General features: G+C 41.8%; 1 protein-coding gene across 4 annotated transcripts in view; it reads left to right on the top strand.

Moving 5' to 3' along the window:
• The window catches only part of RRP8 (ribosomal RNA processing 8), a 537,272-nt gene that overhangs the window by 324,778 nt on the left and 194,976 nt on the right, over positions 1-17,518 (top strand). For all 4 annotated transcript variants that reach the window (XM_044072929.1, XM_044072930.1, XM_044072928.1 and 1 more), the window contains exon 6: positions 7,800-7,906. In XM_044072929.1, coding sequence (XP_043928864.1) covers positions 7,800-7,906 — 107 coding nt within the window. The remainder of the gene's footprint in view (positions 1-7,799; positions 7,907-17,518) is intronic.

Below are 17,518 nucleotides of genomic sequence, written 5' to 3'. Positions count from 1 at the left end.
CTACCCTCGTCACACCCAGTGCAAATCTTAACATCTTTAACTTTGCCACATCCAGCTCTGACTCCTGCCTTTTTCTAAATGCCACGGTCTCCAACCCATATAACAAAGCTGATCTCACTACCCTCTTGTAGACCTTCCCTTTCACTCTTACTGATGAGCACTTTTTCAGACCACTAAAACCAAATATAACTAACAACTATTATATACAAAAAAGGAAGTGACATCACTTAATTGACTTGTGCACAAATAAATATATACTATTTAAATAATTTACTAGCTTTTAAAATAGGTTTTAAAGGGACATGACCATTTAACCCTGGATGCTCATCAGCCTGAAACCTTATAATCCAATTTATTTCATGTTCTTTAATATTTTTAACATCTCCAAGACCCTTTCCAAAACTTAAACATTCTAGACCTATGGAACAGTCTCTAGTTCAAGATATAAACATGAGACAAAAACGACTGCATGATTTGGGCCCAATGGATATTTATAGTAAAGCCATGGAAAAAGTTGCAGATAGTGTTTTGCCTTATCAGAGGCGATTAACTGCCCAATAAAAAAGCTTGATAGGGGGCATTCATGACTTCAGGAACGGCAGTGTTTTTTTCCATTGCCGAAGACACAGAATCATTTTGCAGTTAACGAAGTTAATTCAAAGTTTGCTTTGGAGTTACTGCTCCCACACGGTTGCATCAATTGGTTGACCTAGATGTCAGTACACCACCCACAATTCCATTGGTAGCTCTAGAGCTTTGGGAAGTGACTGTAGTTGCAGATGTTCATCATACTACATCTCCCATGTTGCATGAGCAACAGAATCCAGTTGTGAGGAGTAATAAGGCAACGCAGAAGCAACAGAAGAGTTTTTTCCCCACTACCAACTTCCTATCAGAAAACAGACTCTCCACCTCACCCATGCACACAGTTGGAGTTGGAAGCTAGCTACAATTTTCAGGTTTGAAAATAGACAACACGATAAAGAAGATGTGGCAAGACCAAACGACCAGCTGATTTTCAATTTGTCTTAAAAGTTTTAACAGAAGCTCATTTTTCCCTTGTTATCAAAAGGGTTAACTTTTATTCCTTCTACAGGTATGCTTTTAACAGACTTTATCATGGACATTAAATTGTTTGCTAGGAATTTTATGTCCAATGCCCAAACTGTCCTGTCCATCTTAGTCACACAGAGTGCAAATCTTAACATCTTTACCTGTGCCACATCCAGCTCTGACTCCTGCCTTTTTGTCAATGCCACTGTCTCCAACCCATATAACATAGCTGGCCTCACTACCCTCTTGTAGACCTTCTCTTTCACTGCCTTAAAGTTGTCTGCAAAATCTCACAATCTCAGCCAGGTATGACAGCAAAATGCTATGCTTCACGACTTCTCTCCCAGCCCAGTCAGCTACAGTGGACAGAACTCTCATGGTCAAGATGGTGATGGATAACATGGTTGAAGACTGAGACTCCATTTACTTGTGTGTGTCTGGAGTGGGGTGACTCCAAAAGGAATCCAGAGCCTGCTCAGTCAGATCCCTTTGGATTCTCACACTCTCACATATGAGATGCACAGTTCAGTGCCCTCAGGTAAAAAGCTCCCCAAATTGGTCTGTCATTCTAGATTCTCTATTAGAAGGATGGACCATAGAGCTCTCTTTGTAGATGCTGCAACAACAATTAAATCTTTCAGAGGTCCTTTACTCCAATGGAGACTATCTTTGAGAGGTCCCAGTATCTTGTCTCGTTTTTGGGGTAGTGGGTCTACAACACAAGGATTTCACCATGCCCTCTCCTTCACCACGTTGATATGACAGTCAGTGGGAGACACCACCCATGAAATAGATGGGACAGCTCTAAAGGCTTCAGTGAATACTTACAGAAATAATTTTCCATACCATTTTATCACTTCTTTTTCTTGTCCAAAGACAGAGTCTACAGGGGGAGAAGGAAACCTACCCCTTCATCAAGGTCTTTGCCTAGAGTGAGAGATTTCATCAGTATATCTAGGCATCTCTTCATACTCTAACACTTCTTGTACACTATTGGGAGTTGGGTCATCCCTTCTCCCATAGGATGGTGGACCAAAATCCCTTGCAAGCTCCTCAAATGCCAAACCAAACCATGACAGCATGGAAGAAGGCAACATTCAAGGCATCTCTGAGTGTAAAGATGAGGAGGCAGATGGCTGCGAACCTTGTGCTGAAGGGCTGTTCGGGTCAAAGACAAAGATCAAAATCAAAGTACGAAGCACTGAAGAACCTGAAGCTGCAAACAGACCTGAGCTAGTCAGTGCACAGGAAAGCCCTGGGACATTAGTGTCAAGCATTCGGCTCCTAGACATGCTTGGCTCCACAGATTTTAAAGTCAAGTATGTAAGGTACAATGTTGGTTTTTGTCCAATTGCTACACTCTGAAGGCATTTTTGGGATGATTCTCACTTCTCCCGGAAAATTGGTAGACTATCACGGCGAACACATGAATTAAGAAAATATTATCCAGGGGCTATATTATACCTTTTATTTCCATTCCCAAAGTTCAAAAACACTTCCAGGTGTTCCACCTCATCAAAAAAGGTCTGCAGCATGAGAAATGTCACAGCTTCTACAGAAAAAGCTATGCAAGAGGTTGCACCAGACCAGAGAGAATCCAAGTCTGCCATGGCAACAGGAAAGTAATAAAATTGCATTCTTTTATTAAATGTTGAGTGCTTTCTTGCCCGACTGAGCATTTCTTCAGACCTTCTTTTTCTTTCGGCCGTTCCCATTAGGGGTCGCCACAGCAGATCGTCTGTTTCCATTTCTTCCTGTCCTCGACATCTTGCTCTGTCACACCAGCCACCTGCATGTCCTCTCTCACCACATCCATAAACCTTATCTTAGGCCTTCCTCTTTTCATGTTACCTGGCAGCTTCATCCTTAGCATCCTTTTCCCAATATACCCATCGTACCTCCTCAGCACAGTCCAAACCAATGCAATCTTGCCTCTCTGGCTTTGTCTCCAAACCGTCCAAACTGGGCTGACCCTGTAATATACTTATTCCTAATCCTGTCTACCCTCGTCACACCCAGTGCAAATCTTAACATCTTTAACTTTGCCACATCCAGCTCTGACTCCTGCCTTTTTCTAAATGCCACGGTCTCCAACCCATATAACAAAGCTGATCTCACTACCCTCTTGTAGACCTTCCCTTTCACTCTTACTGATGAGCACTTTTTCAGACCACTAAAACCAAATATAACTAACAACTATTATATACAAAAAAGGAAGTGACATCACTTAATTGACTTGTGCACAAATAAATATATACTATTTAAATAATTTACTAGCTTTTAAAATAGGTTTTAAAGGGACATGACCATTTAACCCTGGATGCTCATCAGCCTGAAACCTTATAATCCAATTTATTTCATGTTCTTTAATATTTTTAACATCTCCAAGACCCTTTCCAAAACTTAAACATTCTAGACCTATGGAACAGTCTCTAGTTCAAGATATAAACATGAGACAAAAACGACTGCATGATTTGGGCCCAATGGATATTTATAGTAAAGCCATGGAAAAAGTTGCAGATAGTGTTTTGCCTTATCAGAGGCGATTAACTGCCCAATAAAAAAGCTTGATAGGGGGCATTCATGACTTCAGGAACGGCAGTGTTTTTTTCCATTGCCGAAGACACAGAATCATTTTGCAGTTAACGAAGTTAATTCAAAGTTTGCTTTGGAGTTACTGCTCCCACACGGTTGCATCAATTGGTTGACCTAGATGTCAGTACACCAGCTACGAATTCCATTGGTAGCTCTAGAGCATTGGAAGTGACTGTAGTTGCAGATGTTCATCATACTACATCTCCCATGTTGCATGAGCAACAGAATCCAGTTGTGAGGAGTAATAAGGCAACGCAGAAGCAACAGAAGAGTTTTTTTCCCCACTACCAACTTCCTATCAGAAAAACAGACTCTCCACCTCGACACCATGCACACAGTTGGAGTTGGAAGCGTAGCTACAATTTTCAGGTTTGAAAATAGACAACACGATAAAGAAGATGTGGCAAGACCGAACGACCAGCTGATTTTCAATTTGTCTTCGAAAGTTTTAACAGAAGCTCAGTTTTCCTTGTTATCAAAAGGGTTAACTTTTATTCCTTCTACAGGTATGCTTTTAACAGACTTTATCATGGACATTAAATTGTTTGCTAGGAATTTTATGTTACGCACTATGTTTAAAGATCAGATTGAAGATAAATTATATAAAAAAAACTAGCAGTTATGTACCTGTCATTGATGCGACATTAGAGACTTTTTGCCGAATGTGTGAAAATGATGTCAGGCTGGCTTTTTTGAATGAATCTTCATATAACAAGTTTTATAACCTGAGTTGCACTGAAAGAAGAGCCCTTTCTGAATTACAGTTAGATGATACAATAACGCTATGCCCTGCCGATAAAGGCTGCTCTTTGGTTATATTAGATAGAGGTTTTTACATTGAATTGATGCATGAATTGCTTAATGATGTCAATGTTTATGAAGCAGTAGATGTTCAGAGAGTGCATGCTTTTATTAATGAAGTACATCAAGCATTGAGGAATAGTTTAGCAGCCTGTTTAACTTTGGATTTATTTTAGAGTAAACTTGCCTGTTGTACCCACCTTAAATTGTTTACCCAAAATAAATAAAAGTTTATATAACCCCCCCCCCCCCCCATGCGACCCATTGTGTCCGGGAGGGGGTGGGTGACTGAAGCATTTGTTGAAAAGGAGCTAAGGAAATTAGTAGGTGTTTCTACCACTATTTTAAAAGATACGTAGCAGTTTTTAAGTGATTTATATATGTTAATGAACTTAATAATATAGGAGATGTGTATGTTTTGACCCTGGATGTACAATCACTTTTTACTTCTATACCGAATGATGAAGGCCTTAATTTTTTTGCAGATTTATTTGAGGGAACATAGTAACTTCAGTGATACAAAGATAGCACTGATTTGCTGTCTTATCAGCGTGATAATAGCAAATAATGTGTTTTTGTTCAATGATGCTTATTATCGGCAGAAGCAGGGGGTAGCCATGGGCACCCCCTGCGCAAACAGCTATGCCAATTTAGTTATCTCCCACTGGGATAATACATATATTCTGCATGGAAACCAGTTCACTGAGCACATAAAGTTTTTTAAGAGATTTTTATTTTGTTGGAAGGTAGTGAAGGTGATATCCCAGAATTCATTAAGTATCTACATGGTACCCTCTCTTTTTTAAAATTCCCGTTCAAATGTTCAAGATCTGTTATAGATTTTCTATATGTCAAGGTATATAGAATGGAAGACAACACCATTGCCACTAAGCTTTATAGGAAGCCATGCTGCATAAATACTACTCTGAGGAGAGAGCATGCATCCAGCTAAGGTTTTTAAGAATGTGTTAAAAGGGCAAGGCAGGAGAATCTCGAGACTCAACAGTAAGGAGTATACATTTGAGTCTAACCTGAGCAAGCTTATATCTGAATTTAAGGATCGAGGTTATAGAGACTCGGAGATTTGTAACATGGCTAGGACCATAAAAGCGTCTAGGCATGGTCCAGCTTGACCGTATTTTTCTAGGGGTGTGCTGGATGATGAGGTGAATCAGCTGAGTGTCAGTGAGAGCTGAAAAAGGGTAAACTTTTTGATGCACTATACCAATGATACAAATGTTTTCTGTGATATAATCAAGAAAAACTGACCCATTTTTCTATCGAACACAGATTGGAGATGTTGTAGGGGATCATCCGCACTTTGTTTTTAAGATTAAAAAGTCTTTTAAAAAAAAAAAAAAAAAAGCGGGGGACTACTGTGCTATAAAGATGGGGAGAAGGTTAATAGGTCCAAGTTTACAAGAACAGTACCATGCGGGAATTGTAATTTTTGCAAGTACATAGATAAGAATATAATCTTTAGACATCCAATAACTGGCCAAGAGTTTGAACTTAAGACCTGCTCCACTTTGACTCCTAACGTGGTCTACTTAGCATGCAGTCAAGCATGCCCTTGTTTCTACGTATGAAAAACTAAAAGGATGTTGAAGGAGAGGATAAGAGAGCACCTCTGGCAATCGGGAATTAGAGACACTAGAAATGCCCTAGCAACACACAACATATAATTGATAGAGATGATACACACATGCATAAATTTAGGGCTCTAGAATGTTTAAGTTTTGGAAAGCATCTTGGGGATGTTAATGTTACAGAACAACATGAAATAAATTGGATTATAATGTTTCAGGCTGATAAGCATCCAGGGTTAAATGGTCCTGTCCCCTTAAAACCTATTTTAAAAGCTTGTGAATTACTTAAATAGTAGCTATTTATTTGTGCATTAGTTAATTAAGTGATGTCACTTCCTTTTTTGTATATAATAGTCATTAGTTGTATTTGGTTTTATTGGTCTGAAGAAGTGCTCAGTCGGCCATGAAAGCACTCGCCATTTAATAAAAGATTGCTGTTTTATTACTTTCCTGTTGTCATGGCTGGGACCTTACAAGAATTTGCTGCTTTTGTTATTCTTGGAACCCTTTCACAGTGGAGTAAGTTTTTGCTCTTCTTAGAATCCAGAGTCTACTCAAGATTCATTTTATTGTCAAAGAAGAGTGGGGACCTCAGACTCATTTTAGATCTCAGTGGCCTTAACCCTACATGTAAAAAAAAAAATTCTTGATAGTCTCTGTGCAGTCCATACTCCCACTCCTAGGCAGAGGGGGACTGAGTGTGCTCAGTAGACTTCCATGATCCTTACTCCACATCAAGATTGTGAAGCAGTCCAGAAGGTTCCTCCCCTTTTTCCTGAGAGACGGTTACCATCAGTTCTGGACATTACTCTTCAGTATCACCTCGGAACCCACCCCCGGGTATTTTATCCAGATGCATGTTGGGAGTAGTAACTCACTTAAGGATGCAAGGGTTTCATGTGTCCCTGTATGTAGATGACTGACTTCTAACTGTAATTGCAAAGGAATCTTTGATCCTGGTAAGAGACCGTTTATTCCACTTGTCAGTCTGTGGGTATCTCCATAAACTTTGAGAAGTCAAATCTGGGGCTTGCTCAGTCCTAAACCTTTATAGTTTATCTAGATACAACTACTCAAACAACAAAGCCTCTGATTCAAGGCTGGTCGTCTTCAGCACCAAGAAATACTCAACTCTGACTGTCCTTTGGCTTCCATAATCCTTCTCACACTAGGCACCCCAGTGGGTAATTTAATGCTAGTTCTTTACATTAGGTTCCCAGTGAGAGTTCTCCATTGTGCACTTTGTGCTTATCGGTTTCATTGCACTATAAAGCTGTCTTCAGTCTGTTTCCACCATCTGAAGTGATGGATTTAGAGGTACCTGTATACCTAATACTGAAACCTTCCTCCACTCCATGTGTTGTCCAGTACCTTGGTAATCCATATAGGGCAAATTGGATCTGAGAGACAAGTAGGATGGCATAGTATTGTGGGATATGGGAGAAGGTAGAGTGCAGGAGAAACTTCTGCATGAGAAGTTTGCTGGCTTGGATCCACCAGGAGAGCAGATGACCCAACCCCCTAGCAAGATGAATGGAAAAAGACAATAAGGCTTTATTGTTATGGTAAGGGCCTAACCTTCATTTTATTTTTGTATTGAATGGCAGGGTATAAATAGATTGATTAAAACTGGATTAAATGCATACATAAAACTGGATTAAATGCATATGTCAATGGAATTGAGGCATTTTGTTTTAGTATATGAATTTTGTTTGCTACTACTGAATGTTTTTAATCTTTCGGGTTACTTTGCCTTTTTAGGTACCACTACCAGATGAGTCTGTAGATGTGGCTGTCTTCTGTCTCTCCTTAATGGGAACAAACTTGCGGGATTTCTTGGAGGAGGCCAACAGAGTTCTTAAAGTCGGGTAACTAAAAATTCTCTTCAGCTGATTTTATAAATCATTGCATTTGGTTTAAATTGTATCTGACATGGGACAGTTCAAACCTCAAAGTTTGAGAACAAGTCCTAGAGCTTTACAGAAAAAGCTGCCTATAGAGTGGTTTTGATGCTGTAGACAGTTCAAGAAAATTTTGTATGATTTGGGGGCCCCTATGGTCATGATTGTGGCTTTGTGGATCTTAATGTTTCAAAGCTTTTTGGTGAACTGTTGGAATTCAGGGTTCTTGTGAACATCTGAAAATGCAGATAGCAACCAGTGTATTTGAGAGTGTTTGAAAAGGTCGACCTACTATTTATGTCAATCCTCTTTCCATGGACAACAGAGGATAATTGTAGTCAGTGGAGAAAACTCCTTTGGTCTACCAACAGTGTGGCACTGGCCTATGTCACAAGTGATAATTCAATAAAGGTATTTAAAAAAACCTATGGCACTGGAGTCTACAGTCTGCAAGATTTAGAGAAACAATTGGGGTAAATAAGGGAGGAGCTGTAAATATCGATTGTAATAACGATACTTGCAGTAGTGCCTTCATAACATAAGGATTTTAGTTATTCTGAGCATATTAGAACACCCTACTTGGTGGACATGATTTTTGTTTTTCCTATGGCTGTCTGCAGGAAGCCCACAGTAGTGGAGAGTGTAGCTCTTGCCTTCTTCATTTCCTGTTTATCACTCAAGTGGTAGTTACTTGAATCACTTTACCATTCAGACAGTTTTTTTTTCTTTACTGATGCAAGTTCCTTTGTACCATTGAAGTAAATGGTTGCATTTATCTCCATTATTCCCACAGTCACTTCCTTGCTTAATATGAGTGATTTAATAAATGCACTTTTGACTTCTTGCAGTATTGACTGTATAGCGAGCCAACTGTTTTTCTTTGTAATTGTATTTACTGTTCTGGGCATTTTTTAGTGTATGGTGGTGATCTCAGAAAAGACCATCAGCAAGTGTTCTTGATGAAGACAGATTCCCTGTAAAAGACCATCACTTACAGTGCAGCTTTTGTGTAGGAGAGATTGTGGTTATGATGCTGAAACTTGAAATCTTAGCAAAAGTTCTCAAAGTTTTACAGAGATAAGTAAAAACCGTTATTGAATTCATGGTCTATGCCCACAGGATATTCACTCCTACTTTAGTAGGAGAACAGTCCCTTCTTATCTTCTACCCTTGAAAAGACAAAGAAACACATGGTATTTCCTAAGTGCCACAGAAAGAATAAGAATATGGAAAAGTAGTTTTAAATTAACTCTACACCAAATCTAGTCACATGACCTAGGCTAGGGCTTGGCAGCCTAGCCGGAGATCCTTTCCCAGCAGCCTTGGGGAATGTGGTTTGCCCATTCCCAGATCAGGCAGTTTGCTGCCCTGTCCCATGTCTGTTGCTCACATCCCTTTAGTTTTATTTTTTGCATGTAGATGCATATTACAGCTGTAGTTGCTGAAAAGTCTCCAGTAGTGACAACATTTTGTAGTTATGCCAGCTCCAGAATAAGACTCTTAAATCTCTTATTAGAAAAACACTGAGTTTTAGCCAGGCATCAGTTTCCAGGTATCCATAGAGGGCATTCAGCAAAATGTTGAAGGCTACACTGTAGTGACTTCTTGAACTTTAACTTTTATCTCTGATCAAGGCCAGATTGCTGAATATAGTTATTCAGCCATTTGATATATCCAGTAGTTGGGAGTCACTCCATAGGACTTTTAAACCAGCAATATCTTCAATAAATTATCATGTATAACATACAGTCTTACATTTGTATAAATGAAAATAAACCATAGTGGCGCAATCTCAGCTGCAAACATTATACATTACTAACTGTACGCCACGTTTAATACCTCAGTCATTGTCAGTCAACCATTAGTTCAATCCTTAGGACTTCTGAGGAATATTTTACTGTTTGGAAAGGGCAGTGAATGGTCAGGCTTTGAACATTCTGTGTTCAAACAGACTCAAAATACAATGGTTCCTGACTGATGTACAGTCCCCCCCCCCACTAGAAAGAATTCACAGAAGAATACTTTATAGTTTACCAGTGTTCTACACATGCCCTTTATTTCTAAGCCTTTCTACCTTTGATGCCATAGGATATGAGAAGGAAGAGGCATCCCTTGCACTCTGGTCCCTCTGATCCTGCCTAGGGTGAGGAGGGCCTGACTTAAATTCACCAGGTTACTTTCCCCATTGGTTAGGACATGGATGACAAAAACAGCCTGTCCTCAATTATCTGACTTGGGGGAGTGCCACTTTTGGAGGCGTTCTAGTGTTTGAGGGCATGGTTTAAATGAGGGGTTAGGAACTTATCCCCTTCTAAAAGGTACATTGTTTTGGGGCATTGAGATGCATCCCTTAGCCATTCCCTTAGTCATTGAGACTCTGAACAGTGTTCTTTTTAGTAATGCATTGCTGGACCCAGATTCACAGCCCATTTCTCAGAGAGCAAATCCTCCTGGGTTTAGGAGTAACATATGTGCTTGTTTGAAAATGTTGTAGCAACCCAGTTGTAATTTCTTAGTGAGCTGCTAGGGTGTCCAAATAGTGCTAGGCCTTAATACAGTACTTTGCAAAAGGGAAGTGTAACTGTGCGCAGATTTGACAAGAAAATGTGCACATACCTTAATTCTGAAGATGAGTTAGATAGATGAGTCAGCTACCCAAATGAGTATGGTGCAGTACCAGGAAGGTATCTTCAGACATAAAATAGTGTTGGTTAAATCAGTTACGGATTAAAAATCAGACTGTTTCAGACTATAAAAACAAAAATAGTTTGCTCCAGGGCTCTGATTATGGGATCTCTACTCAGAAGGTGTGACTGGTTGCGTATCCAGCCATTTTCAGAGTACTTGAAAGACCATTTACATAGTGCTCCCTCCCAAAGTACAATAATTTGTTTGGCTGAAAGTCTGAAGACAATGGGATAACAATGCAGTCTGTCAAGCACTTTTTTTTTTTTTTTTTATCCCCAGTGCATGGTGCGTTAGGAATGTCCCATCCAGAGCTTGGGCTTTGAGCAAACATGAACAGTACAGAAAATGCAAGCATTGTAAGAAGCAGTGGCAGTCCCTTAGAGAAGGGCCCTACTAGTCAATAGGGCCGGAGACCAAGGGACAGGTCCTCTGTCCTCATAAACAGCCTGTCCCAGTGAATACAGAGTGATGTCTGTAATTCCACTCCTCACCCAGCTGCAAAGCAGTCCAAGACTAACACCCATCTACTGAGAGGAAAGGAGTATGGCTCAAGAGTGTTTCTGGATCCAAAAAGGGAAAGTGGATGCCATCTTCAACCTATCTAGACTGAACAAATACGTAGGTGTTTTAGACGTTTTGGTTGCTAACTCTGAAAGCTGTACTCTCATTGTGAATTAAGGATGCCTTCATAAGCACATTGGATATGCGGGATGGTGACTTACATATTCTCTCGTCACTTTGCTCACGGGCTGTTCTTCAGTTTCAGAAAAGGTCATGCTGATGTTCTTCATCTCACATTGCTGCAGTCATAACCTGTGGGTAGTCCGCTGTCCTCGGTCGGCCCGAATACCAAAGTGTTAGGCTGGCGTCGGTCATGGTCGCTCAGATCTGACGTCAGTACGCCGTGGTACTAAAGCGCATGACCGACGCCATATCCTCAGTCTTTCTTGCCGCATGGTCCGAAGCAGAAGCAGCGTTTGCAAGTGCCGTTCGGCGTCCTGACATTTTCATATTCTGAGTTTCAGACCAAAGACCAAGTTGGGCTAAGTACCCCGTTGGGGAATATTTTTGTCTTTTCTTGCCTCAGTTAAATCCGGATGTCAGAAAAAGTGAATAATTGTATTACTTGTGGGAAACAGATACCCCATAGGGATTCCCACTCTCTTTGTATTCCTTGCTTGGGGCCTGAGCACGACGTAGTCGGGTGTCGCTTTTGTGCTAGATTTAATAAGCGCACCATTAAATGCAGGTTAGATTGTGCTAGGCTTGTCTTGATGGCGGTGTAATTACAATATGCCGTCTGATCCTCCGACGCCCGCTACCGCTAAGAAGCGTAAGGAAAAATAGTTAAAGTCCAAGCAGGATGAGTCGTCCGTTACGGACGCCGGTTCTTTAGAAACTACTGTGGAATCTGTAGATCCAGCCGAGGTTTCAGCTGAGTCTCAGGGGGAGCCTTTAATTTTGCAGGAGGTGGCCTCTCAGGAGTCTGGTCAGGCTGAGGGGGCCTCTCGGGTCTCTGTAGTCCCTTCTTTGCATAAGGTGGTTAGGCCTCCTACTTCTGTCTCTAAGGTACCTTCCAAGGTCAGGCCTGGTTTGTCTTCCTCTGGCGTCAGCCCTAGTTCTGCAGGTTCTGTACCTAAAAAGCATATGCTGAAAATGGCAGAAGATTTGATTACCTTAATCAGGGGTTCTTTGCCCCCTCCAGATAAGAGGCCTAGGGTAGAGCCAGAGGTGGAAGGATTGGAGCATTCCTCAGATTACTCGGAGTCTTCGGCTGAAGACATTCAAGATTTTCCTCCTTATTCTGATTTAGATGCAGAGGATTCTAGTCCTTCTGCTTCCCCTCCAGAGGATTTTTTCTTTTTCTGAATCCCTGCATTCCATGAGGGAGCATTTTAAGTGGGAAGGTCAGGATTTCTCAGATTCTAGAAAGAGGCTTAGGGAATTTTTGTTTTTACCACAGCATAGGCCCTTGGCTATACCCCCTGTTTTGGATGTTGTTCAGGATGTTTTCTCTGAAGCTTCCCTTAATCCTGATTCTTTGCCTCCTGCCCCGGTCAAACCAGACAGGTATTACAGAGTGCCAGAGGCTCATAAATATTTGTATAAGAGCCCAAGAGCTGACCCGGAAACTATTAGCCAGGGACCTAAGGGTGTCAGGGCCTCTGTTGTAAAGAATCCAGTTCATATGGATAAAGATTCTAGAGCTTTGGATAGGTGGGGTAAAAAAGTGTATACCTCTTCCACTCTAGCAATGAGGGCTTTGAATTGCCAGTTTCATATGCTAAAGTACCAGAATTTTCTCCTAAGTCAGTTAAAATCTAAGGTAGATGCTTTGGCAGAGGGCATTGAGTGTAAGGAATTGCAGGATTTAGTTCATGCCTCTGATCAGGTGGGTAAGCATTCTTTGCAGTGTGGTTTTGATGCTCTTCAGGCTTCTTCTAGGGTGGCTGCCACTGGATCAGTTATTCGTAGGCACGGCTGGCTTAAGGATCAGAACTTGTCAGAGCATGTTAAAGCTCGAATTTTGGATGCTCCCCTTCAGTCTGAAGTTCTGTTTGGTTCTCCTGTAGAGTCAGTTTTGAAGAAAATGGAAGACAAAGCTAAGTCTATGCAGACAGTTAAGGATTTTTTACAGGTGCAGCCCCCTAAGTTTAGCAGAAATTGGCCTACTAAGGGATGGGCTTATCCTTCTTCTGATTTACAGTCTAGGGGCAGATCTAGACATGGTAGGGGCAGAGCTCATGCTCAGGGTTCTTTCAGGCCTAGGACGTGGAGTTTCCCCTGCACAATCTTCAGGTGAGGGCAGGGGTCAGCCTTTTCGTAAACAGACCCAATGACCTGTATCTCCAGCTGCCAGATCCCTCCTGTCTGGCGGCTCCTCTGGGAGGAAAGTTGGCACTTTTCAGGCAAAATTGGCTTTTAGTCACCCAGGACAAATGGGTGTTGGACATTATAGACCGAGGCTACAAGTTTTATTTTCACACCTTGCCTCCTTTCAAAGGCATGCCAGACGTTCCTCCTCAGCAAAAGTTGGAGGCTCACAAACAGATTTCTTTACTTTTAAAAATGGGGGCTATCCAGGGGGTCCCTCCGTCAGAAGTGGCCCTAGGATTTTATTCTCGCCTGTTTTTGGTACCAAAGAAAGGAAACACTTGGAGGCCAATTCTGGACTTGTCTGTTCTCAACACATACCTGGACATTCCCAAATTCAAGATGTTAACTTTGCAACAGCTTCTGCCTCTGCTAGGCAAAGATCACTGGATGGTAACTCTGGATCTCAAAGAGGCTTATCTTCACATTCCTATCAGGCCCAGCTGCAGGAGGTTCCTGCGTTTTCGGACTGGCACTTTTCATTATCAGTTCTCTGCATTGCCCTTTGGCTTATCTACTGCGCCCAGGGTGTTCACAAAAGTCCTGGCTCCGGTGATAGCCTTCTTAAGACTAAGGGGAATACAAATTTATCCTTATTTGGACGATTGCCTGATTCTTGCTCAAGACAAAGTCAAGTTACTTCACCATCTTCAGTATGTTATGACAGTGTTAAGGTGCCTAGGGTATTCTGTGAACGAAACAAAGTCCAGTCTAGTACCCTCTCAGGACATGTGCTTTCTGGGTGTGAGACTGAACACAGCCTCTCAGATGGCGTTTTTGACCCCGGACAAACAAAGAAATCTTGCCCTTTACTTCCAGCAATTATCTCTACGGTCCAGGCTGACTGCAAGGACAGTCCTTCAGGCCTTGGGGTTCATGGCATCTTGTATTCTGGTGCTTCCCAATGCCAAACTGCATATGAGGAAGCTGCAATGGTATCTCAAAAGCATATGGACTCAACACTGCCACGATTTGGACACTGTCATTCAGATAATACCTTGCATCCAAAGAGAATTTTTGTGGTGGGCTCAGGAATGTCACCTAAACAAGGGACTCTCTGTGACCCGACCAGAGGCGAGTCAGATCTTAATGACAGATGCCTCAGACATGGCTTGGGGAGCGCACTTCAATGGGAAATGGGTTCAAGACACGTGGCCTCCCAGACTACAACATTTGCATATCAACATGAAGGAGATGTTAGCAGTCCAATTTGCCCTGATGGCCTTCAAGGATCTACTTCAACCAGGACAGGTGTTGGTTCAAACAGACAACACAACAGTCATGTGGTACATCAACAAGCAAGGGGGAACCCATTCGTACCCTCTTTGCAGACAAGCTATGATTTTGTGGGAGACTGCTCTCAGTTTGCACCTCACTCTTCAGGCAAGGTTTCTGCCGGGAGCACAAACTCCTTAGCAGATGTTTTGAGCAGACAGATGGTGGATCCCCACGAGTGGAAATTGGATCCTCATGTATTTCAGCAGTTGACGGTGGCTTGGGGAACTCCAGACATAGATCTGTTCGCTTCTCCTCTAAACTTCCAACTGCCAAAGTTTTGCACAAAGCTGTTTCACCCAAAAGCTTGGAAAGTGGATGCTCTATCATTCAGTTGGAACAACCTTCACGTCTATGCCTTTCCTCCTCTGCCTCTTCTTCCCAAGGTGCTCTTGAAGGTCAGACAGGACAAGCCTTGCATGATTCTAATAGCTCCAGATTGGCCACGTCAGCACTGGTACCCTCTGCTGAGGAGTTTAGTACGGGAGCCTCCTTGGCCTTTGCCATCAGTTCCGCACCTTTTGTCCCAGGCGAGCAATCATTTCCGCAATGTCAGGATACAGTCCCTGCATCTGACAGCTCTTGGCATATTCTGTTTTAGACCCTGGGGGGGTCGCAGCTTCCTCAACAAGTTTTGAATGTCATTTTGGAGGCCAGACGGCCTAGTACCAGGAAAGTTTATGCTGATAAATGGAGGAGATTTTTTTCTTTGGAGCAAAACAAAGAGCTTTGATGTCTCTGTGCCTAATTTGAGTGTTTCACTTCAGTATCTTACAGAATTATTAGACAAGGGTTTGTCTTTCTCCTCTATAAAAGTTCATGCTGCAGCCATTTCTGCTCACTATGACTGTGACCCTCCTTTATTCTCTCACCCTTTGTTTAAGCAATTTCTTAGAGGGGCAAAAAACATAAGACCCCCACGTAGAGCTCCTACTCCTTCCTGGGATCTCAATTTTGTGATGGAAAAACTCACTTTACCTCCTTTTGAACCTGCAGCTACTACGGAGTTGAAGTTTTTGTCTTGGAAGACTGCTTTTTTGTTGGCCATTACATCTGCTAGAAGAGTATCTGAATTACAGGCACTAATGGCAGTTGAACCCTTCTTGATATTTCATAAGGATAGGGTCTCCCTGCGTACTAACCCTACATTTATGCCTAAGGTTGTTTCTAATGTGGCATTAAACCAATCTATTCATTTGCCTACATTTTATGCTGATCCCCAAAATAAAGGGGAAAAAATTTTGCACTCTTTGGATATTCACAGGCAGTTGCGTTATTATTTGAGCAGAACCAAAGGGTTCAGGCAGTCTCAACAGTTGTTTATTTCTTTTGCTTTGGGTTCTCAGGGGAAACCTGTTTCAAAACAAACTATTTCTAAGTGGATTGGCCATTGTATTGCTTTTTGTTATTCTCATCATGGTAAGGAGGTTCCGGCTGGAATCAGACCTCATTCCACTAGGGCGACTGCCACTTCTACTGCTTTTTTAAGGGGAGTAGCTACTAAAGATATTTTGGAGGCAGCTACTTGGAGTTCAGTGCACACTTTTCTAAACATTACCATCTCCCTCTTTATTCCAAATCTAGGGCTGGGTTTGCCACTGCAGTTTTACAGGGCATGTTAGCAGCTCCCAATGCTTTATGATTTTGCCAACCTCCCTTTACCTTTGCTTTGGGATTCTACCCACAGGTTATGACTGCAGCAATGTGAGATGAAAAACATAGTACAGTTTTGTACCTACCATAAATGTAGATGTTCGAAGATCCACATTGCTGCAGTCCAATTTACCCTCCCTCCTTCCCCTCTGTAGTTTGGGGTGGTTGTCTGGTTTGTGTTGTAAATTTTGTTTCTACATGGGTGATTGGGTGTTTTCCATTTTTGGCTATAGCCTTTCTTTTTAAGGCCTTCTGACATCTGGGGCAAGAAAGACTGAGGATATGGCGTCGGTCATGCGCTTTAGTACCACGGCGTACTGACGTCAGATCTGAGCGACCATGACCGACGCCAGCCTAACACTTTGGTATTCGGGCCGACCGAGGACAGCGGACTACCCACAGGTTATGACTGCAGCAATGTGGATCTTCGAACATCTACATTTATGGTAGGTACAAAACTGCACTTTTCACCTCCTTGCACTTTGGTTTTTCTACTGTGCTCAATATCTTTGCAAATACATGGCTCCAGTATTTGCCCACCTAAGACTATGAAAAATCCACATTTGTTCTTTCCTGGACATTTATTTGATGCAGGTGCCATCTGTGCCATCTGTAGAAGAGTTCCAGATAGCTTTGAACCTAGTTGTACAATGTTTCCAGGGTCTGAGTATCTTCATGTGCAAAGCAATAACACCTGAATGCTGCAGAAGCAGAAATAGTTTCTAGGGACTGACACAGATACCAGAGTCTGCAAATCTCTTTGCTTAGGACAGAATATAGTGTAAGAAGGACGTTTATTCTAGCCATCTCCCATAAGAGTACATTACATATGGGAAATAGTTTCATAGTATAGTACTAGGCTATCTGCCCTGGGGCATTTGTAAGCCTAGCCATAGTGATGTGGCTTTTGCCACCCCATGAAATGGTAAAGAAAATGTACAGAATAAATTTTGAATACTGTGCCTTTGTCTAGTAGTGACACAATGAAGGTCCCCTTATATAATAGAATTAGTTTACTGTGCCCCTGTCTAGCAGTGAAACAGATGTTACCCCCTGGGGTAAACTTACGATCTCCCATCCACTCATCAA

The sequence above is a fragment of the Protopterus annectens genome, chromosome 5.part1, assembly GCF_019279795.1.
Source record: "Protopterus annectens isolate FY-2018-M chromosome 5.part1, PAN1.0, whole genome shotgun sequence".
Lineage (NCBI taxonomy): Eukaryota > Metazoa > Chordata > Ceratodontiformes > Protopteridae > Protopterus > Protopterus annectens.
Note: the sequence above shows the minus strand (reverse complement) of the source record. Positions and strands in the feature narration are given on the sequence as shown.